Source organism: Bombus pyrosoma, linkage group LG14 (assembly GCF_014825855.1).
Source record: "Bombus pyrosoma isolate SC7728 linkage group LG14, ASM1482585v1, whole genome shotgun sequence".
In the NCBI taxonomy this organism is placed as follows: Eukaryota; Metazoa; Arthropoda; class Insecta; order Hymenoptera; family Apidae; genus Bombus; species Bombus pyrosoma.
In genome coordinates, this window is record NC_057783.1 from 2,081,863 (window position 1) to 2,107,182 (window position 25,320).

At 34.2% G+C, this 25,320-nt stretch overlaps 1 protein-coding gene across 9 annotated transcripts in view; it reads right to left on the reverse strand.

The window, feature by feature from the left end:
• The window catches only part of LOC122575102 (filamin-A), a 52,542-nt gene that overhangs the window by 16,014 nt on the left and 11,208 nt on the right, over positions 1-25,320 (reverse strand). For 2 of the 9 annotated variants that reach the window (XM_043743554.1, XM_043743552.1), the window contains exons 3-17: positions 24,639-24,979; positions 24,025-24,152; positions 23,713-23,727; positions 23,039-23,177; positions 21,115-21,399; positions 19,987-20,294; positions 18,983-19,409; positions 18,265-18,480; positions 17,359-17,746; positions 15,722-16,291; positions 13,960-14,304; positions 12,862-13,466; positions 11,788-12,086; positions 9,795-9,933; positions 2,388-2,583 (exon numbers count right to left, since the gene is read on the reverse strand). In XM_043743554.1, coding sequence (XP_043599489.1) covers positions 2,388-2,583; positions 9,795-9,933; positions 11,788-12,086; positions 12,862-13,466; positions 13,960-14,304; positions 15,722-16,291; positions 17,359-17,746; positions 18,265-18,480; positions 18,983-19,409; positions 19,987-20,294; positions 21,115-21,399; positions 23,039-23,177; positions 23,713-23,727; positions 24,025-24,152; positions 24,639-24,979 — 4,401 coding nt within the window. Of the gene's footprint in view, positions 1-2,387; positions 2,584-4,644; positions 4,801-8,378; positions 8,536-9,794; positions 9,934-11,787; positions 12,087-12,861; positions 13,467-13,959; positions 14,305-15,721; positions 16,292-17,358; positions 17,747-18,264; positions 18,481-18,982; positions 19,410-19,572; positions 19,674-19,986; positions 20,295-20,375; positions 20,705-21,114; positions 21,400-23,038; positions 23,178-23,712; positions 23,728-24,024; positions 24,153-24,638; positions 24,980-25,320 lie in introns of those variants that run through there. The other 7 variants (XM_043743553.1, XM_043743555.1, XM_043743556.1 and 4 more) reach the window with 7 other exon arrangements.

A 25,320-nucleotide genomic window follows, 5' to 3' on the forward strand; every position in this document is an offset into this window, starting at 1 on the left:
TTTCCACTTTGCGCAGGGAAATCGTCGAGCAAGGGGGTACGAGATCGGCCGATTCGTACGCGTTAAACGCGTGCCAAAGGTAACACGAGTCACACGAGAAGTCCGAGCGCGAGCCTCTTGATTAATTGCAAAGCACCGCAATACGTTGAATTTACACGGCGTTACGTTACTCACGTGCGTTTAAATTGCACGAAATGTTGCAAAGGTATCGACGCGAGAACGACATCCACGAGAACCAAGGAAATTGATCGCCCAACTTAATATGTTGCTGATTAACAACATCGATATATCTGATCACACACGTTCTTTGTAATAGTATTTTATATCCGACACATTGCACCGTGCATCGGTGCGTGTTTCTGTCTGTGAGACGAACGGACATTTCGAAGGAAAATTTCACTCAACCAGTTCGTTTGGCTGATTTTAAAAAATTGTTGCTACGCGACTAATGGAGTTTGTATTATTTAATTATCGAACTGTCGTAGCTGATCTTTCCCTAAAATTAAAATTTTACTTTACGTTCGACAGAGACGCAAGACTCTTGTTGCAGCGAAAATTGCTATTTTATAAGCGTTACAGTTTACGATTATCGTCATCGAGCTACGAGAGATTCAAAGATGCAAAATTCCGCATAATACAAAAAGATATATAAAATATCCAAAGTACAGTACTTTTTGTAATATTCGCTAGAAAGAGGAAATTTTCTACCATTTTTAATTATATTCTGAAAAGCGTGAATTTACGTAAAAATCAACTGAAAGAGAATGGAGGAGAAGGAGGGAAGATATTTCCAAGATTTCCATCGTTCTAGTTAAAGATTTTGAAACTCGGGCTTCGATTTTTGGGCCAATGACGAATCCGTACATCCGGAGTCACTTAATCATCCAGTATTAATATCACCGCCTCGCTTCCGACACTAGCGTCGACATATCTCTCTCTTTCTCTCTCTCTCTCTCTCTCTCTCTCTATTTCAATGTGTACGTGAACGAAGAACAAGATGAACTGGTGCTACAACTTGTGTTTATCGTTCCACTCGTCCTGTCTACGGTCAATGTAGCAACTTTGATTATACGTAACAACACGTTACAAGTTGTTTCCGATGATTTTGTTATTCGCTTGTACTTTCCATCTTCAATTTCATAGAATCGTCTCCTACGATTTTGTACTTTATTTGCGCTTTCTTTAGTCCAATCTTCTCACGCGTATTGCAATAATCACATCCGACAAAGATAACACTAGGCACATTAATTGTAATTATTCAGAAATTGTAATTATTTTCACGGACCAAGATTATTGCAACGTTTACCATGCAACTCGTCAATAAATTATCATCGACGTCTCTAAATAACTATTATCGATATTTAATCGTCAATACTATTATTTATCAATGTTATTTATTCGTAAAATAGTAAGCAAAGATCCATTCGTAAATCATCCCTCGATCATTATTTGTGTACTTGATCACTTAATCATTAGGAATACTTTGAATACGAAAGATACTTTTATTTGTTTTGCAGCTACGTGTATCATTTTTAAGCGGTTTAATCTCGATGTTGCATTAATGAATATTCTTTTCGTATAATACGAGAAGCATTGAAGTAGAAACGTGTTGGAATTCTCTATATCTTGCCAAGAAACCTAAATACCATCGTTTACGATGATATTGGTTGGTTAAAACACTGCACCTATTGTTTGAGGAATCTATAGGATCAAAAATATATTATCCTTGAACAAATTCCAATAATGATAGTGAAATAAACGACGGATAAACTGTCTTCGTAATTATAGTTTGTCCGTGTGTGAAATTTTGTCCACCGAAAACTAAAGGAATATAGAAATACCTTCCTCGTATATAAAAATTGTTTGCAAATCTTTTTACAGTGAATTTTAACTTTATTTAATGTAAAACTCGATACTTTCGCTGTTAATGAATACGTTGCTCATAGCACGAAAGAAGATCGACAATTTCTACATTTTGCATCGTAGTTACGAATATTTTATCAAATATCTTTTTCCTAAAAGGTATTAACTTTTCTAATTTATTATACACATAGAATGTACGAATGCAGCAAACGTATTATATTTACTATAATTTACTACAGTAAACTGTATACAGTTCCTATCGGTTGTGTTACGTACAACGTGCAAGTTTAAAAAGAAGATAAATTTTTATGAAAAACGAATTCCTCGTTGCCATCGTTCACACTGTCTGAGAGCGAAAATTCCAAAGAAAATATACATCATCGTAATAAATAAGAATTACTCTTTGTTGGATAAATAAACTTATTGCATAGTACGCGTCGACTATGTTTAGCCGAGAAAGAAATTCGACGAACACATTGAAATCGTTTGTAAATTCCGGAAAATTGTTAGCAATTGTCACTTACATGTTACGGTGCCGTCTAACAACGGTAAAAGGATGTTATTCAATCGGACCTCGTTGAAATTCTTCCTCGTGGAAACACTGGAGCTTTCTTGGACGGTAGAACTGTGCTGTTTTACAACGTGTTGCTCCTGCTTCTGTCTAGTCCTCTTGGCTCTGTGAGTCTTGTGCGTGCTATGTTCTCGATATTCCTCTGAGGCCTGGAACAATGTTTTAAAAACGCCTTGTAATAGCCAATCTCGCGTATAGATTCTCCTACAACACGGAATTATTTAAATAAGAAGGAAATAATGTCGCGTGTTTAGTAGCGTATTCCGTAAATCTGAGAGACATCGTCGAATGTCAAATAACGCGGAACAGAAGATTTGTCATTTTTTCAGGAACCGATAGGTCTGCAGGATATTTGTGTTACACGTTTACGTTTCTTTTCGAAGAAATGGCATTGTAAATATGGGTCGATATGTCAACGTAAATGACGAAATTACAAGGGGACTTTTGAAATGAGGCGATAGTACTTGTTACAGGTCATTACGATAGAATCTACGTATTTTAAGACTGGTGCCAAGCCAAAGCCTGCTATGTGTATATAATTTATTATGTAACCGCGACGGAATTATTGCAAAACGTGTATCACGCGAAAAATTCATCAGAAAATCTTGTAAACACACCTGTAAAATTAAATCCTCTCGGCTCTTTTCCGGTCGAAACGCGCAAGCATTTATCTTAATATGCGATTCGGTTGATCGTACGTATTGTACGAAAGAAAATTGATAGAATACTACGATCTTTTGCACAATAAATACTTGGTAATTTTATTTTTAAAATATTCACTTTATATATATATATATATATATATAGTACAACATCTTTATTCCTCGTATTCGACTTTCTTTCAGCCTGCACTGTGCGAGAAATTAAAAGATGTTACACATCTGCTTTGTAATTCATATTTTTGTTCTTCAAACTATGCCAATATTCTAATAATTCGAGCAGATTGAAATTTTAATGAAAATGTTTAAAAGGATAAAAATGGTCTATTCTTTCCTTTGTTCCTCGTATTCAACTTTCTTTCAGCCTGCACTGTGCGAGAAATTAAAAGATGTTACACATCTGCTTTGTAATTCATATTTTTGTTCTTCAAACTATGCCAATATTCTAATAATTCGAGCAGATTGAAATTTTAATGAAAATGTTTAAAAGGATAAAAATGGTCTATTCTTTCCTTTGCTCCTCGTATTCGATTTTCTTTCAGCCTGCACTCTGCGAGAAATTAAAAGATGTTACACATCTGCTTTGTAATTCATATTTTTATTCTTCAAACTATGCCAATATTCTAATAATTCGAGCAGATTGAAATTTTAATGAAAGTGTTTAAAAGGATAAAAATGATCTATTCTTTCCCTTATTCGCCTATTACATTGTTATACTCGTCGGTTTTTCCAATTTATTCTTCCTACCGATTAAACCGATACAGTGACAATGAAGCGAACACGATGCAGACAAAAACAGCTAAATTTGCAAATTATTTTATTGCAGATAGATAAACGAAATGCCCATACGATCGGCCATCGGTCTCCACAAATTATAAAGCGATGCAGCTAGTCATACCGCTTTTTCACATCTTTTGATCGGATGCACGAGAATTACATATCATACAAATTTTACTCGTTGCGACGAAATGTATTCGAAATACACGGAAGATTTTGTGCAAACAGAAGATAATTACGTCGATTCACTTTCTAACAAAGTGCAGCTGATTTGCGTGAAATCGCCAGCCAAACTTTCCTTTACGCGATGTAAGAAAGATTTTTTACTCCAAGTAGATATGCGTTTAAAAAATAAATCCAAACTATCATCAATCATCAACCAAAGCCTCGACCCTCCAGCTACAGGTGATTTGTATATCTTGCTACACAAAATGGACAAGGAAAATTTTATGTTTTATGTACATTTGTCACAAAATGCACTTTTAATGTGCGATAGAAAAAAGAAACCAAAATAGCTGGAGAGAAAAGAAATATTTTTATTCGCGAACTTGCAATTTGGAAATAGCGTGACCCGTTGAAATGAACAGAACAAGTAGAAAGGGATTTCTACGTTGACCGCGACTGGAGGGCTAAATCTCTAACATGCATATACATACATACACACACGCGTATGTAACTACTGTAGAAAACAAAATTTTGTCTCTCTTTTACCTTCCTTTCCCTTCTTTCTTTTTATCTATCCACTTTAAATCATCTGGCCGATAGGATGCTTACCTTAAGATGCGCGTCGAAGCGTTTTGTTGCAATATACAACAGCAGGAACCAGCCAGCACGATGGTCGTCACGAAACTCGTGCTAACTGAACGTAATTTCGGGCACAATGCTGTATTCGATGTTACCATAATAGCTGGCTAGCCCCCACTCACCCACGTCATAAAAGGGTAAAGGATAGTAATCGCATAAAATTACACGCTAGTACTTCTAATCGAAGAAATTCGAAATGTTCATTGCGGTATCGAACTCCTAACTCACTTGCGCATCCAATTTCTAATCTTCGATGTCGTTTACTTTTCCAATATAAAAAGGTTACTTCCTTTGAACGTGTTCTCTATGCTAATTCGTAGCATCGTTGTAGCAGAATTTAACGTCTCTGTAAACACTGCGTTACATTCTATGTCAGAGGTGACAGTATGACAGAATTGCATTTATCTGAACTCTACTTATTCGAACAAAATTTCAGTCGACGCCCGAGTAACTCAACTTTCACCGACTCGATTTACCAAATTTACTTATCCAAAAAATGATAATCTATTCCTTGAATTCCTAATAATTATTGTACGGATTCCAGTTATTTATACTCCATGTCCTCCGAACAGTTCAGACAAATGGACTTCTACTGTACTAATTATGCGTTTGAATTAGAACGTTTACTGGAATTGTGGAAATTTCACTCGGTAAACGTAACTCGATGCGATTGCCAGTCTCGCGAACGACGTAATTCCAACTTACTGGTATTCTTGTAGATTAAATGAGAAATTCATCGTAACCAGAAGAAGACTCGTTGCTCTGACTGAAAAGCAAAGTGACGTTAAATATACAAGCCGAATTATATCTCCGTGTAATTTTGTACAAACAGAAGATATTTTATTTTATTAAGGAAAAGACAATCTATGAATCTATCATCGCGAACGTAAGTTTGCAACGATATTTTCCTGCAATTTCCTCTACTTTCAAACTGTCAGGCTTCGTTGTTAATATATAGAAAGATGAACTTTTCATATCATTTTATATCCACGTTGTTTCGATATAATGGCCGGTAAGCAACGCGGCAGACAAATACAGATATTTAATCTCCAACCTCTCGTATTAATTTAATTCTCAGCCCCCTCTTCCACCCACTGGTCCAAACGTTTCTGTTTATAAATTTGGGAAAGCCTGACTTGCACTCGAAATAGTCTAAGAGACCTCCACGGTGGACCAGATGCGTATTGAATTTCAAAGTAGATCAGCAATAGATTCGCATAAAACTCTTAAATAGCTCGTACTGTATTCTCTGTATCCCTTCGATTATTGTTTATCGCTAAGCTTTTCCCTTTTCATCTCAGCGATCGTTCTGTCGCAATTCTAATAAGCAGATGGCGATTTAAACGCGACGTCATTTCATGCTGATGCGAAATCGTTCCTCTACGAGGATACGTTATGCATAATATCTCATACTATCTTTATTCGTTTCAATAAAATGTTGGTAAAATTATGGATAAGCATTGTGTTACATATAAATTGTTGAAAGCGTTAAATTTAGTATCGAATTGCTTTTCTTCTCACGTTACACCAAGCTTTGGCATTTATTTTATACTCTGGTTATATAGCGAATTTCTCTAGCTTCTCCTGGCTGCTTTTTCGTCTTTCAAAAGCAACTCAGAAAGTATTGCTATGTGCAAGATCGTCGAGCAAACTCTTCGCAGCGTCACTTCTATTGTACTATCTTTTGTCTACTCTGAATCGCATCATTTTTATTCTTCTTTGCTATTTATTTTTCTTCAGAATATCTGAATATAGTTCAGGTAACGTTGAGTACATTATCACAGAATAAATGCATATAGAGAACAAAAATAGCATTTATAAATATCACCAGAGTTCTAAGAAGATGTAGTTCCCGCCGGCATCTTGATAAAAGTGATTCTTCAAAATATTTTCAATACCAAAAGCCTTTACCCTTAATAGGATTAAATGAAATAATAACATTGTATATTTTATTCATATTCCTAGTTAATACACATATAGGAATAAATTGTACGTTTCTCCTGATTTATGGTGTAATACTTTTTACTTTGTTCTGTTCAGTAAGTTAAAGATAAGTTTAGTTAAAGGAATAAGATGAAGAAATATTTATTACATATATATATATATATAGTAAGTTTAGTGCCATTGGTGGAAAATTTGCATATGTACGAGTTAACAGTCATATATTACAAGTCTGGAACGAAGACAACTGTTCCTCTTTACATCATCTTCAAGATAATTAACGAATTTGCCTGAGCAGTAAAGCAACGTGTTCTGACAAACTTCCAAGCGTTTATACTAACGACAGCTATATATTTGTAGACCGTTGTAGTCAATTTGATACGGAAGGTAGCAGAAAATAATTTTCAGAAAAGCAGCGAGCGATTCATGGAAACATTTCTAGCTATAAAAAGATTCTCATCTTAAATATAGAAAAGAGGAAAAAATACGACAGTAAGCGATGAAAAATATGAATAAGATAAGTTGTGTAAGATAAGTTTGAAAATACTGAATACTATTTTCCACTACCAAACGGAACAACGGTATGTCCAACATATTTCAAGAATATTTTGCTTAATTATCCCACTGTGAATTTTGCATTATTCGCAGAATTTTTGAGAAGCTGTTTGAATGGTAAATTTGCAAATAGAAGATATCCAAAAATTCCAGGGCGTTAAAGAATGAAATTTCAAAGAAACGACGAAGATCTATTTGAAAGCTACATGCGTCTTTCGTTTAAAGTCTAGCTTTTTACTAAAATAACAAACGTTTAAACTGTTTCCTCGGCAGCAAGTATCATTGTGTTAGAATTGCTTACAATGATCGTATAGTTCGATTGGAAAACACTCTTAGTTGGTTTACAGATGTGGCAATACACAAGCAAAAATGTAAGAATGGAACAGAGTCCAAAATAAATCAACTAAGATGGATAAATATTATAATTAAACAATTAGATCGTTGCATTGAAATTTCAATTGATTGTATGAAATAACTACATTTATAATTATAATTTATAAATAAAATAATTATATTTCATATTTTAAAAAGTAATCCACAAATGGTCCAAAATCTTTTATCTAGAAAATGTTATCATTGCTCGATATATTTTTACCTAAAATTGTCTTCAAACTTGCATAAAATTTGGTTAATAACTTATAAATGACGCACCAATGAAAGAAGAATAACATTATAAAAAGAAAGCAGAAAATATCTTCTTCTTGAATTTATAAAGAATTTTGTCTCTTGCATTCCTGGTTATTTCTGCTGTCTCGAGGAAGAAAATATTTTATAGCGATATTTGTCAGAAAAAAATAGTTGTATTCGCCTCTAACACGTCATCTAACTAAATCATATATTTTGTTACCTTCAATGAACGATCAGATTCTTCTTATTCCATCTTTTTTTTAATATCTACTATAAATTTCCAACCTGCTATGAATTTATTATTTTCCAAAAACTAACTGCTATTTTTATTACTGATACTCGTATAAAGTCAATGTAAATTCAGTTAATATAAAAAAATGTACGTAAATATCTTTCAAAAGTTATCCAACGAATAAAACAAATGTACAAGTTTATGTTTTCTTCCTGACTAATGTAAAAGAGCGATTTCTTCGTTTAAAGAGATACGAATCATGGAAGATGATCTCGAGATATTTGCCAAGTCAGCTGTCAAGAGGTACTAAGATGTCTGGCCTCCTTTCTAAAAGCTGTTAAGTACTTACAAAGTTTCAGTAAGCTCGATACGATAACACTTGGTACATTTCTAGTGAGAACGATACTACTCGATAATGCACTTGGACGGAACGTTAGACACTCCACATGGAATGAGTATAGGAGTAATGTCAAATTGACAGACACTATTCCAATGAACCCTCGAAGTGAACTGTTTCACTGGAGACTAAACTAAAGTCGACAATATATCCTGCAGTATATCTTGTCTCTATAGTTAGATGCCTGCCGCCCCACCCATTCTTTAGCAAGAAACCACGCATCTCCTTCATAAAAAATTAATCATACATAATGCAACTTTATTGCACAATTGTTCAAGATGGCAGGTTCTACCATTTGGCATAAGTTCTATTCTGTCTTCAATTAACCACTGTTTTTCGTTGCAGAAAATAGGTACGTGGTCGAAGAGTCTGAAACACTTGGAGAACCTGTGCCATTCAATATTTTATATATCAGGTGTTAAAAAATATGTGAAATGTAAACTGTAAGATTCCACTGAAGTCAATGATAGGAAGAATAATTGTTGTGATTCGTGCTTGAAACTAAGCAATTGTAATTAGAATTAGTTTTATCGATCGTCCCTTCAAAAAGGATAATAGAAGATTCAATCGACTTTGACTGACAACGCGTAAGAGTTTTAGCGATCTCAGGGACACGCGTTAGGATACCTTAGGGTACATCTCACACTTGCGATTATCTTATATTATTCATTTATTTAGATCTATAAATAAAATTGCAAACCGTTCGATGCTTCACAACACTTTCACTACCTAAATCCAGGCGATGAAGCGATGAAACGATAAAACTACGTTTTATACTAGACACAGAGTAAACTTCAAAACATTCTAAAGATAGAATACACAAACATAATCCGTATTCTGTTGTAAGAGCATCGAATAAAATCATGAAATATTCATTCGATTTCTAGCAATGGATTCAAGCTTTGCGGATTATTAAGCTCACATTGTTTATAGGAATTTGCAATTTAATTTAATTCTCTGTTAAAGTTCTTTTATGTCTCTGTTGGATACGCACACCTGTTGTGCTTCTTCGATAGCAACAACAGAGTCGAGATATCTCACTTTATATGCGAGCAAAACTTAAACGATTACTAGTCCATAATTCTTCATGAAAGAAAATCAAACAACGGTACACTTTACCGAATCTTTTTGTATAAAATTGTCCTCATAAGACCGCTCATGCGCATTATTTTTGTACTAAATGAATCATTTTTTATGGTATATGATGTCGATATTATTATAGCCTTGTAGTAATGTAATTATGTGCATGAACATATTTTATATGCATAAGAGGTTCTAATCTGTAATCGTGTCAAATAAAAATAAGAATGAAATAATGAAAATTAATCGATTGGAAAACTGATGGAAATAGAAGAAGTAACGACTTACTGTGAACGTGTAAAATCCTTCAGGTATCGGTTGACCACCAAACTTAATGCTGAGGGTGTAATCGCCAGCATCCGCCACAGTATAATAAATGTTCACCGTGCCATCGCCATTGTCTTCGATATCAATGTCCACCACCTCACTGAAAGATAGCATACACAATAAAAAAAAAGATTGTCATACGTGTTAAAATTAAGAGGACATCTTTTAAATATCAAGACTTTTGTCTTCTTCTTCATTGATTCATACCTATCGTTAAAAATATATCATGAGTTGTAACAAAAAAATTTTTATAAAACCAATTCAGTATACTTGTCCCTATTGTCACTATAGGAACAAATTAATGATCATGTGTGTAAATCAAGAATAACAAAAATAATGGTAAATTGATGAGATAGGCTAAAATCATAAAAAAAAATTCCTGAAAAATGTTTGTCCCACATGATCGGTCAGATATAACTTTTCTACAATTTTTCACAGATTTCTACTTTAATCTTGTCCTTTTCTCTCACGTTATCTGTTACATTTCGCTAAAATAACTTGGACGTTCTAGCAGATTTTAAAAATTTCATCATGACCCCGATATTTATTTTTGAATCGTAAATTTATTGATGTTGAGTCTTTTGATACGGCTTACCAACTCCCCGTCTCGTTGGTATGTAAGCTATATTTATAGAGTCGCCAACGTTCCTCCTGATGCCTCGTAAAACGGCAGTAACACATGCAAAAAAGTTTTTCATGAACGAGATTTCCATTGTACACGAGTATTCGATTCTACATTGCATTGTTCCTATGTCACACTCTATATATATATATTTTATAACACACTCGAACTAACAGTCAAACTGTACGTACTTGCTCATATTTCTTATCGCTAAAATGTTTATACAAGTATCTTGTAACGCTGTAGAGAAAATTAAGAAATTAAAACTTGAAGAATTTACTCCTTGAAGACTATCATGGCTGATACTTTGCTTTAATGTTATCGTCTTGTAATTGTGAAGAAATAAAAGCAATACAGAACAAAGATAATCAGAAGAGATCTCCCTATTTATGATACACCGAACTTCCATTGAGATTCATTATATTTAGAATACATATATATATGTCGAAGAGGATTCTATAATTTTTATGTATAATCATGTACGCAATGTGCAAAATGGATTAATTCAAGATAGTGTTTATGTAAAACGTCAATAATGAAACGCGATACATTAATGTTTCTATTGGCAATTAGAGATGTCAAGACTGGCATTTCTGCTATTACTTTAAATGACACTAGCCACTACTTTGTGCCAAAACGTAAATCGTTTATTTACTAAGGCGATAGCATGTCGGATAAATGCCAATATTTCAAACACAAGGGATTCTTCGAGAGTTTCGTGACTGACTAATATTTACTCGCCGTCAACATCAACCGGATGATTAATGTTCACTTAACAATAAATGCATCAACATGATTTCTATAAACTAAATATTAGCAAAACAAACGAACGATTGTTAGAATTGTCGTGTAGAAATGATGGAGTTCTTTTCAACGAATAGAAATACGATAATGCTCATCTAAATTCCAATAGAGTTATTTTTGCCTAAATTCGAACGATTCAGCCTCAACACTCTTCGTTGATTGAACTATTTATTTCGAAAGTGGTGCAAGTCCATCTTCCTTTATTTCCAGATATTCAATCGTTCGCGTTTTCATCAATTGAAAAATCCACGTCTTTCTCTGCTTAAATATACACCGCTTCTAAAATAAATGATTATGCAGTTTAATTTATTAACGAATTTTCATTCAAATAAATAATTGCAATTAGAATTTGATTGAAACAAAGTGAAAATGTTTAAAAAGATTTAAATCGCAAATTGCTTATAAACAAAAAGTTCACGTGAATGTATGTATTGTGTAAATTCCTCGTTTCCTGAATTTTTTCAAAAAATGGTCTTGCACCATTTCTAAAATAAACGATCCGATTATTCTAAATGGAAATTCGCTTACCTTCCAGAAGTAGATCGTATGCGACAGGTCACTGCACCACGTCCTGCATTTTCGGTATCCACGGTGATACAGTACTCTTCACCCTGAGCCAAAGTACGTTGAATACCCTCTTTGATTTTACATTTCTCAGCTTTGCCGGTGGACACGCTCTGAACGTTTATTGGGCATCCTGGTATTTCTTTGTCGCCGTATTTAACGTTGACCTTGTAACGGCCGCAATCATCGGGCAAATAGGTCGCCTTATATTTCCCGTCTCCAAGATCCTGAATTTCGACCTTACGGGGCACCTGATCTGGTCCCTAGACGCAATTTAATATTAAGATTCAAGAAAACTAATTGTCAGTTTAAATGTACTTCAAATTATACAGGTCGTTTTCTTTATTCGGGTGACTAAAATTGTCAAGAAAGTGTTTTTATATATTATAAAAATTGTTACAAAGAGGTACGATATTTGGCATAAATAATTTTGTTCTCGACAGAATAGCGAAGGATATTTCAATGTAAAGTTAATTTTTTTAAACGAAACCTCGTATTTTCTTATTCATAACGCGATATATTTTGTTGAAACTACTTTAAAATGTATAATTTTTCTGACGTCACCATGAAGCTATTGTACGTGAGATATCTCATTTAAAAAGTTATATTCAATTTACTTGTTCAAATTTGAGTATCCTTATATTCCGTGTTATCACATCATTTTCTATATTATTTTTAAGAACTTTTCTTGAAAGATTTAAAGAATAGCTATCATTGATTCTAAAATAAGGTAGTTCTAAGATAATAAGGTTTCGTAAGATTGTTAGATAAAATTAATTAACACGTTATTCACTCCATTCATGGTCCCAATTTTGATTTATAAAAATGTGATTTAACGAAAACTGGAACAAAACGCAAATGTTATTAGAGAAGGCGTGTACGAAACAGCTTGAACGTATTAAGCGAGTGATATGTAACGTAATATAAACTGTAAATGAAGATGTAATCGGAAGCTATGCAAAGTGGAGAGACACAGATAAAACAACAATAAACAACAATAAATAATACAGGCGGTGATAACATTGATTTGTTACTTACCAATACTTGAACCTCCAGATCACCGTAACCAGCTTCGGAGGTGTCTACTACGAAATCAACGGGAAAAGATGCGGTACAAACAGGTGCCACACCAAGCCCCGTGACAACAACCTTATTTGGCTCTACAGTGGGCAGAACTTTCGGTTTGAAAGGACTTCCTGGAATATCTTCTCCATCGAAAATAACTCCAACTTGCAGATCACTGTCAGGAGATGGTGGTTGATATGTAACTTCGAATAACCCATTTCCACAGTTTTTGATTATTGGTTTCTGAACTCGTCCTTTGTTGGTCTTCAGCGTGACATTCAGTTGTGCTGGATTGCACTTGGAGGTATTCACCATGAACTTCGTCGATATATTTTCTCTTACTACTTCCAAGCCTTCGCCGTAGGCAGTCACGTTATTCGCTTGCATGTCATCCACGACTTGGACTTGGAAAGGAGATCCAGGAATGTGTTGTTCGGCAAATTTGATGGATATTTCGTAGTCACCCGGCGACGGTGGAAAATACTCCACTGTGCAATAGCCATCGTCGTTTCCTTTGCAAGTCACCTGCGCGTAGTCGTTGCCTTCCATTAATAGAGATAATCCGCCATTTCCAGCATCTAAACATTTACAAATTATTTTATGCTATCTAATTGTATAGTTATAAATTAATTTGACTAGCAGTAGAGTCGAAAACTAATTTAAATATGACAAATTAATTCAACTAACGGAGCAAGTAAGCAGAAGAGAGAATCATGACAGAGATAAAAGACAGTGTAGTTAAGAGATGTTTATCTTTGGTCGATTAAGTTGTATAAATTTGAGAAATGTGTAAATGCAACTAATTAAGTTCTATTGAAATTCCCGTCTATGTTCCAAAGACGATATCGGCAGACTACCACAAGACAATCGATCAAGAACCGAGGAACAAATATTTTCAATCAAAATTAACTTTTTTCTGTATGAAGATGACATAAAGAAGTTTCCAAAGTTAATGTGCACATGTATGTGTAAGTGCATAGGCACAAAAGCGAAATTACTTTGTCACCAACTCGATACTACTCGTACAAGTAAATCAATAAAGTTTGCTCGTTTTGTCTCTGAGAATTTTACCTTTCGTTTCTACGACGAACGTGTTGTACTTATTCACGAATCCTTTTTTCAAACCTGGTCCGTACGCTTTACATTTACTGGGATCGCTATGGTATTTAACGTTAACTGTGAAGGGTGAACCAGGAACTGGAATGTTGTCATAACGTATGTCTATAGTATGAGGTCCTTCTTCAAATGGCTTGTAACTGACGCAATAAGTTCCGTCCCTTTGTAAAGCAATCACTTTCTCAGTCGTATTGCCACTGGGATTGTTAATTATGCAGGAGAGTTTGTCATGATCGGTCTTCGCCTTTGGAAGCGCTCGAGCATCCACTGTGAACTCCGTTGCACGATTTACGCATGGACCTGAAATTTGTGAAAAATTTTTATTACAATACGTATATTTATTATGTACAATTTAACAGATTAAGAAAAGTTGCAGTTTTTTGAAATTTCATGACAAACACTCGTGAACTATTTACACAAACGTGTAGGATAATTCAATACTTATAGAAATAAAAATGGGTAATAGTAATCAGAAATATAGGCTTAAATAGTTAGAAGCTATGTTTATAGCTTCGTGTATGTATCTTGAGACATGTGAAAAATAGAAAACATAACTTCTAAAAAAGATATTAACAACAAACGTGGCGCACTAAACAATGCACAGTTGTCCGCTGCTTGTAACTTATAAACAGTGTAATTTTCTTTCTGTGCTACTAAAAATATTCAAAACTCAAATAATAATCAAATAAATTTGAAAAAAACACTTGTCAAAAATAAGGTAGTAAGAACTACAGCAGGAGATGTAAGCTTTTGTGAGCAGTCCAACGTATGGGTAACGTATGGAAGGATCTCTATCTAAACAAGCGTAATTTGCTATTTGAGAATTAGCAAAAATATATGAATATTTACTAGTTAACTGTCTGATAACTTCAGGATTTATTTAGAGAAAAAAATGACATGAATAAAAAAACTCGGTAGTATCATACATTCTAATAGAAGATTGACTCAAACTTATTGAATATGCGGACGAAAATTCAAAGGGAAATGGACACGATTGCCACAGACAGGATACGTATATATAGAATGTTCGGAAGGAGATTTGGATCGAATTCGCAAACATAAAAAATTCCTTCTATACAAAATACCGGAATTTCTCATAACAAAAAGGGGCCTGACTCGTATATATTCGACAAAAGTGTATCTGATAGAAATCCTAAGCAATTACATATTCGTTTGCTATATTTTCAATGGAAAAGAATATCCTTGGTATTCATATATGATTTACATAATAAATTATAGTTATAATTTATATAAACTATCTCAATATAATGAATTTCTCTAATAAGCAATAAAAAAAATTCAAAATACCACAAAGCATGCATACAGTGCACTTTTTCTATGTATCAAACTGTGTAATATGCATCTCTGTCATAAGTTGCAGCATAAACACTATCAAAAAATCGATGAACAAACAAAAATACCCAAATTACGTTGGATAATAATTTGGATGAAATACATTTCGATGATTCACCTTTAAAACGCATTAAAACGCATAAAAAGCATTAGAACATCGATCGGTTTCAACGACATCGATAAACAAATTAACGAGTCATTATTGCTTTGGTAAAAGAAAATTTCTTCGGAATGTACTTCATCCGTCTCACCATCCACCTAATATGTACCTACGTTATAGCACACTACACACGCAAAAGAAAACACCCGGAACACTCTTGCTGTTAATAAAAGCGGAACCTTGCAAAAGCACGACAAACGATACCGTTTGGTTGAATGCCGGTCCCTGTGACTTTTATCTTCGACACATCGACGTCTTTTACAACGATCGCCTGGAAGGGCGAACCAGGAATATGCTTCTCGTTGAAGGTAATATTGATACCATAATCGCCAACTTCCGTAGGTAAGTACGCAACAGAACACGTTCCATCGCCATTATCTCGACAATTAATGGCAGCTTCGCAGGGACCTTCGACCGTCACACCGAGATTGCCTTGTCCAGCTCCGCGAGTATCGATCACGAACTCAGCCGGTTTGTTTATTATTCCATGAGTTAAACCCGGCCCGGAGGCTCGGACCTTTTCAGGATCCGAGCCATGCACGCAGGTCAATCGATACGGCTGGTTGGATATCGGCACTCCGCCGAAACTAATCCCCAGCAGATATTCGCCTAGCTCTGTCGGCGTAAAATTCACGAGATAGCCTTCGCGAATTGGTATCACGTGTGCCTTGATACGGTTGCCCGAAGGTGCGGTTATCGTCACCTGAAAGTCCGCTGGCTTGCCCGCGTCCTGAGTTATCACGAGGAACTGCTGCAAGCTGTTCACTGGAGCCGCTGTGACATGGATTTAGTTTCAAATTGTTTAGTTTTCTTCCCATTTTCTGCTCTGCCTTTTATCTTTCTTAATTACAAGTTTAAGCTCGCATGCACCTTCCAAAGTGACTAGCGATCACGATGAGAGTAGTCAGTGGTGATAAAAACCAATATTCTTGAGGAAGGCCAGATCTCTTTTGCAAAATCTTGCTTTGTAGCGTATTTTTTGTGAATTCGTTAAGTCATGCTATGCTCTTTTCATACTGTACTTACTTGGGACAGATAATTAGCATGTGATTGATAGAGTTTCGTTTGCTTATGTGGAAACAAACGACCTGCATAAACCGACGTAAACGTTACGCTCGCTTAGATTTCTTGTTCGACTCGCTCAGAGACTCTTCCCTAGTCTTTAAGAAATCTTAGATACGAGCATCGAATTCACGATATGAATATTTACAAAACTATAAAGATAGGGCGATGAGTGTAGCCGAAAAAGATATGCGTGGCCTATGTCTGATATTCTATCATCCTGTGTTTGACTATGACACTCTCAATCTCCTGTAACGCTATTGTAAAACAATTCTCTTTCAACCAGAGTGTTTCTCGAATTTATTATTTATAATAATAAATCGAAATCGTACACTGTGTATAGCTCGTAGCGATACATTTTAAAGATTTTAGAGATTTTTTAACAGTATCGTGAAAGAATGGTTGCGTGTTCCGACAAACTGCTGTTCCAACGAACGAAACATCTAGAGACTAAAAAGCATACACTTGTAAGAATTCGATTGCTTTGACGTATTGAGTTTCTCAGAACATGCATCCACTGTAACCATAGCCTGAAAGCACTGGTATTTGACCGAACTATTAGTAAAAAGAAAGTATTCCAAGAAAAGTGTTGGAAAAATTTCTATAAGGATCCATTTCAGTGCTTTATCGTTTTGTTTTAATCTGACGATTTTGTCCTAAAAAATATTATCAATCTTCCCTATTCGGAGTATAATAAATTAGATTAATCGTAATATTCATAATTATTGAATTACAACGAATTAGATATAGGCATAATAAATAGGTAATTTTATACTTACTTTGAGCAAGACCTTCCACTTTGACCTCGGAGATATCGATATGCGATTCAACGTTCACTTTAATCGGACACTGAGGTGCGTTCAAGCCTCCATAATTCAAATTTACGGAGCAAGTTCCTGGTTCTCGTGCTACGTATGTGACAGTATGCGTGCCATCCTTGTTGTCCGAAAGTGAAAATGGAATTTCTTTGTTCTCAGAATCTTTTATGTTCACGCGAAGTTCACCTGGCCCAACTTCGCGACAATCGACGATAAAATGCGTTGGTATGTTCGACTTGACCCCTTTCTCGAGTCCGGGTCCATATGCTGATAGCATAGCGACGTTTAAGGGTTCTTCTACCTTTACTCGATAAGGAGAGTGTTTCGTAGCTACGCCACCGTAAATCACCTACGAATATTATCATATAATTATATAATATCAATTTTATTTATATTTTTGTGTTTTAAATATGTATGTAATTTATCTTATTCCTAACGCACAGTTAGATATATCTGTACTTCTAAATATTTTCCAATATAACATTTATCATCGTCTTTATTCCCTGATATTTGTTATTTCGTAAAATTCCGCCAATTTTTCAAGTTATAATTTGATATCGTAAAATCAAAGCGACGTACGAAATTCTTTATGAATCGGACCAATTCCGAAGAAATATTTGGACTTTTTCAAAGAACATTAGCATTGATAAAGTATTAAAATAAACAAACGCAGTAGAATTAATCCGTATATCTCCTTTCCTATTTCAGTTTCATCCATCTACAGATCTCGTACGAAACGTTCTTCTGTATTTTCTATAGTTTCCAAGATTATTCTTATCTTATCTCACGTGTTAACTCGTCTTACGATTAAGCCATACTTTATAGAATATCGAAACGTTACATCTATCAAAATTTTCAATGTCTCACCATGATAACGTGATTTGATGCAGACGTAGGAGTATAGTGACATTTCACTGTGCCATCGTGATTATCCTCCAATCGAACGGGTACATCCTTTCCTTGAACATCTTGAACAACGACTTCCAACGGTGCTTGCCCAGCTTTCTTTACGTCCACCGTAAAATTCGTCGGTTTCCCAACAGGAAGAGTCTCCGCTTGAATTCCCGGACCGTACACTTCAACCTGCAAATCATACTTTGTGAAATCACTCGTCGTTCATTCACTCGGTTCATCGAAACGATTTCAGGTATGCACCGAAGAAGCGAACTACAATATTCAAGAGATGTCGGAACAAATAAGAATAATTAGCAAAATTTTAATTAACCCTCAATTAGCATCGTTGTAATAAAAGAATTAACATAATCTTCGCTTCCTTAATTCCACGTATATTCTGCATTTTAATTGACAAAGTTTATCAATGGTATTCAGCAACATATAGCGTATAAATTGAAATGAAATATTCCACAATTAAGAAACTTTACTCTAATGTAAACTGAATGGTCATTTACCCAGCATTACCAATTGCGAGTTAATAATTTAGGCACGAACGAACGATCGAACGAGCGTTGCTGGTGACTTTCTATGTCAAAGCAACGTTAAGGTCGATTAAAACAAAAAGAGTGCAATACTGTTATATTAGGACGCGATCGAAAGCCGAAGGACCACGAATATATGAATATCAGACCTTGTCAGGATCGAAGTCCCCTTTCGGCAAAATATTCACGATGTAGGGCGATTTCGGAATATCCTCGTTATCGCAACGAATGTGAACCGCGTATTGGCCTGGTGCAGTTGGTAAGTAGGATATGACGCCTGTTCCATCGCCGTTATCGTGACAGAAGATTTTTGCTTCCGAAGGTCCTTCGATCGCGAATCCAAGACCAGCGGTTTCCCTCTGTGTGTCTATAATGAACTTGGCTGTATGATCGACTATACCACCGTGAAGGCCAGGCCCATAAGCTCTGATCGCTGATTCCTTGTAAGGGCCAACGTTCACCTCGAACGGTGACTTGTAAATTTCTTTTCCGCCATATGTTATCATCACCACGTATCGTCCCTCTTTTATCGGTATGTAATTGCACTTGTACGTTTTTTGGTCAGCTTTAACCATACTGGAAAAAATATATATATGTATATAAGTGGTGCTTCGAAGTCCATAAATCGGTCAAAAGAATCATTTATAAAAATCAAAAGAAAAAAAGCCAATTAAGAGTATTAATTTACGAAGTCTTGCTACTACATATTCGTAATTGAAGCCTCAACTTTATTTCTTACACCATTTGAACCTCAAATTGCATCTGTAAAAGTGTAGAAACTTTCGATGCAAATGTACTCAGCTTGAATCTGTACATTGAACTCATGTACAATTTATGTTATATTAATTAATATGTCAATTTTTTCGAGTGTCATTTACAGCATAGAGCCTAAAGGTACTTCTATTATTACGTGGAATTAAATTATATTTGTGGACGTTCAATATTACCTGGAATTCACAGTCACTTTAGTTCCAATGCTCGATTCAATAATTATTAATAACCAATCGATTAAGTAGAAATTAATGTACAAATCTATGTGTCAGATCATAAAGAAATAGACCTACTAAGTTGCTTGGATGATCATGTTCGTTAGATTAAATACATCTTCTGTATATCTTCTTCAAGATTTTATCAAGAGGATAAAATTGCTTACTGAATAGGTTGATTGACTCCTCCGGGACCAATAACTTTAACTCCAAGCACATCTTCACCGGCATCCTTTGTGACGATAACGAAATCCGCATTGTCTTGAACACGAACTCCATTCGGTAATAATCCTCGTCCATAAGCTCTACATTTCTTAGCATCTGTCGAACCTACGTTAACATTACAAGGACTGCCAAGTATCGGTTTGCCAGCAAAAGACATGTTTATCGTGTGTAAACCAGTTTCGGTAGGGGTGTATTCGCACCTCCATACTTCTGGTAGAGTTTGACGTAATTTGAAAGGTACGTTTGATCCCTATAAAACAGAATTCGTAACAGATAGTTAGGATATGTAATAAAAATCGTTTAATTAACAGAAAAATAAACTATCTCATACAATAATAATGCATATCCTCGACTGTGTGTAAAAACTGTTGCTTATACTGCTAATTATTTTCATGGGCAATGTTAATCTAAATGTCGAATCCACAGTCCGTCCAACGAATGAGAAGTCAGTGAATGCAAACAAACGCACCTATCACCTTCTCTGTCCAACACCGCTCATACTCATACCTCTGCCCCACAGACTTGTCTTGTAGAAATTCTGATGCTTGTCCATAGTCATTAATGACTAATTAACTAAATAGAAATTCATCTCCAATACTGTACAGTAACACTATCTATTTACTATCACAGTATCGGATAACCGAACAGTCGAATAATAGGAGTCCACTAGTTCTTGCTATCTTCGCTGCTTATCATTCGTATAATCGAAATTAATTGTCGTATAACTGGATCTTGTTAAGCTACAATTTATAAATACTAGGGCAAAAACCTTCGTTTGTATGAGCAGTGCGTCACATGGCTATGGATAATAAGAGTTGAGGAACAGATTCGGTGAAAGTTGCTAGGGACCCATTCTTTGTTATACGACTCCAAGGCTGTACAAATTTATTCCAGAGATGATGTAATTAGTGGATTAGACGTAATTTTTACGATTACGAAATTCTAAAATTCTTTTGAATTCGACTCTATTAAATTCTATTTAGTAATTAATATTTCATTATTCTGTATTGATAACTATTGATATTATATTTATTGCATTGTTAAGACCTATATGTTATTTAATAATATACCTGTTCGTCCAAGATTGTAACTACTGGCGCGCCACGTCCAGCAGTCTTCGTGAATATATCAAAGAAAGTAGGTTTGTTGACTGAGATTCCATCCGCCTGTAATCCTGGCCCACTTGCTATAATTTTGCTAGGATCAGCTGCTGGTGTTTCTACATTCACCACGTATGGACTTTTTGGAATTTCTCTTCCGGCGTACAGTATTTTTACTTTATGTGGTGATGGCGTCTTCGGAGTATATAACACGGAATAGGTGAGATTTTTGTCTTTGTTGAACTTGATATCAACCTTTAAGGAAGAAAAATTATTTAAATTAAATTAAATTAAATTTGATTATCAAGATAAGATCAATAAATTTAATTGCAATTAAAATATCATTAGCTTTATAAATTAAAATTGAAATAATATTCATATTCATTCTTTTCAATGATACAACCCATTGGCACATCTTAACGGAATATTCCGGTCTAAAATACCATTATTTTGGATATTCTTGTAAATCTATTCTCAAAGGAGTCATAAGACTTTTCCTATCAGTCTTTTGCATACAGATCTATCAGCACTTTATTTAATAACATGTAACTTGCGGAATTCTGATTATTCTCACTTGAAAAAACCGATGAATATCCTCCGATCGTTGATAAATATGTGTGGCAAAGATCGATAAAAAGAAGCTGAAGGTTTTTTTAGAAAAAAATCCCAAATACCTAAACAAGTAGCATTCTGAATCAAAATAGCTGCTTAAATCATAATCCTATAAAATCACAGATTGAATTAAAAGCCTATTTTAATTTATAGACCTGTGAGTATTTATTGGAAAGCTGTAGTTGTTAGAAGTATAATTTATACGAATGTACATTTATCCATGTTTCTCGTGTAGCAAAGCTTGTACGTGCCAACGTGTGATTGACTGACTAACAATTGTACTAATCGTGCCAAAATTAGAATCTCCATTCTATTCTTATTATCTTAATTGCTTGTATCTGAAACATTTCGCTGTATAAATTAAGCAACTCCTTCTTTCAATTTGACATATAAACGTATATTTTAAAGAATTCTTTCATTTCACACGATATATCAGATTTATCACGAATAAGCGTGTTATATTAATTCTATTAATGTAAATCTATTTATTCGTAATGTTATTAATATCTGTGAAATCTAATCTAATGTAGGAGTATACTAAATCCTGTACCATTTAAAGTTCAAGTATTTATAGTATAAGTATTTGTATAATATCTTACATTGATTCTGTAGGCATAACCACGTGCCAACCCTCTTTTCAAGACCGAAAGGTAGCAAAATAGAGTTATCTATCTACTAAATCATGCATAAAAATCGTGTTACATATTTTTATATCAAAGTTGTAATAAGATGAATTTCAATTAATTCGAGTACTGCAACTGTTACAGAAAAGAAAAGAAATATAGAAACGTAAGAATAAACGATTACATCACGTGTATCCTGGCTTGTAATCAATTTATGATTATGATACAAATGTAGCAATTTCCGGAATGGTGGTCAACCACATTATACGTGGCAAGTAGATAAATGGGTACGTAACGTAGCAATCGTAGCGCACGTTGCGATTATAAATTATATAATATAAAAATATTTGGAAGTTTAGTTGTAGATTCTTTAAATTTCCCAATGAACTATAATTAAATTGCGAATTTTTTTGGAGACTTGTATTTTTATAAATGCACCTCAAGAAGTAGAATTGAAATACAGATTCCTTTCGTTTATTAAATCGTAACGAATATCCTATTTTAGGTATTTTATACGTTTATGTAATAACACGCACTCTGTGTATTTTTACATTTTTAAATTTTTAATAAATGGATTAAAAACCATAGTCGAGCCATAGCCATAAATATAAGTGTTTTAGTGATCGAAAAATGTTTATGTTACGGAAAATTGTTCTCACCGGAATTTTAGTTCCTTGAATATCTTCCACAATGACGTCGACATCTCCTTTACCGGCAGAAAGTGTTTCTATAGTGAAATTAGCTGGTGCTCCAATGACTACACCACTTGGTTCAATACCAGGACCGTAAGCACGTACTCTGCAGGAAATAAAAAATTTAATTAATACGCAAAAGATAAAGAATGAAAATAAAAAATAATAATATACAGAAAATAAAGAATCACATTAAAAGCTTACGTTCTAAATTAATTCTTTCTTTAAAAGAAAAACTTAGTTTATTATAATTAAAATAAACAAAAAACAATAATAGCTTATATTCAAGCAGACTGAGGAAAAACTATTTGAGTACAGAATTTGTTATAGTAATTCGAAAGTTTTTACACTTCATTACAATAATAACTGTTCCGTATAAGAAGGAGATTTTTCAATTTTCATTGCCTTAGAAAATAGTATGTGTTGCATACCAATAAATTTAGCTAATTGCGAATTTTAATTAACCGAATGATTTAAAGTGGTCTATTAGGGAAAAATAGAAAACAAAGTTGTTACAATCTTTGAATTGAATAGCCAGGAATTAATTGCGCCAAACTATGCATAGCTATTATTTTATTATAAAAAAGAAAATATGAATGACTATGAAAGATGCAAGAAAACACGATATTTACGTAACTTACCGCGGTGGCGGGATACTGCAACCGGAAAATAAAATAGATTTATTAATTATACCACTTCGTGTCATTAAAACATCTACACTCTCTCTATTTATACGTGAGACTAAATATAGAAGAAATAATTTACATTTTTGCTTCTACATTCATATGCCTACTCTACTGTAATTTATACTTCTTAATTATTTTTCAATTAAACATTTTGACATAAAAAGCTTCTTCGCGCGATACGATATAATAATAGTTGACTGTCATTTCATGAAATCTGGCTTTATCGTATAACAAATGATCGATGAGAGAATTTATTCATCGACTTACCTATTTCGATTGACACGTGGTCGAAGAGGTGCTCCTGGTTTTAGTTTTGCGTTAGGGTATTGACTCAAATATGTCATCATTGACATTTCGTCTATATTTGGATTAACCATTTCCTCTGGCTTGATGAGCTATGTAAGAGAATGACAGAATTATATAGTACCGTAGTTAGTTTGCTTTTCTGTAATCGTTCCATTCGCTTTCGTGTCATGTCTCTCGTTGCAATTTAATTACTAATCGTTACTATACTAATTTATTTAATTTCTAAAACTAATCCCATTGTACAAAATAAAATATTTACAATCTCTTTCTCATCGCTGCAAATAATTTTAGATTAGAACGAGAACGAATAAAACGACGAATGATTTATAAAAATGAACTTCTCATTATTTTATCACGTAGCTGTATGAAACTATTATTTAACAGCGAGAAGACGAAGCTGTTAAACGTAAGAAAAGAAAGATAACAGCTAATAAAAGTTCAGAAAGAAGGAACAAAAGTCAGAATAAATACAAGTAAATACAATAGATGATGGAGATAAAGAAGCGTAAAAAATTTTCCGATATATATTTTTACAAATTTTCCTTAAACAACATAACAAGCATTATAGCATTTACCTGAGGTATATTCAGCCAATCATCGGCTAATTGCATTGCTTCCGATGCATTTTGAATTGCGTCATTTTTATTCCACTCATGCCAATCAGGGCAAAGACCAGACGCAACTCCATCTACCAAAGCACCGATAGCACGGCCATCGTTCCAATCAGTAGTGAAGTTACCGATTGTCAATTCTGGTACTTTGTTCTTGATCCACCTGATGAGTCTTTGTTTTGGTCCCTCTGCTTGAGAACCCTCTTCTCCATTCCAGAGAGGCATCGATATCGAATAGTGTAAAATTAGGGTCCATATTAAACCCAGGATTAACTTGAGCTTAGAATCGACGATGTCCGTTGAATCTGTAAAATTATTTTGAAATACTAGATACAGTGGAATAATGACGAATGCGATTTAGAAAATTAATTCACAATAGATGCAGCTTTTTAATTTTACGCCAAGAAAAAGTATAGATAAATGTCCACTATTATTATAATTATTATTGAAAATGACAATGTGAGTTCGCGCTCGCCATCCATATGCAGATGCGCTAGTTACAATAAATAGTAACTAGAAAATAGTTCTAGATATAATCGATAGATTTAATCGATAGGTTTAAGATATTCTTTTGTTTTTATCCCTAGTCCATGTAAAGAAAGTACGATGAAGGTTTTTCAGTTCAGAACGGTGTGATAGATTTATC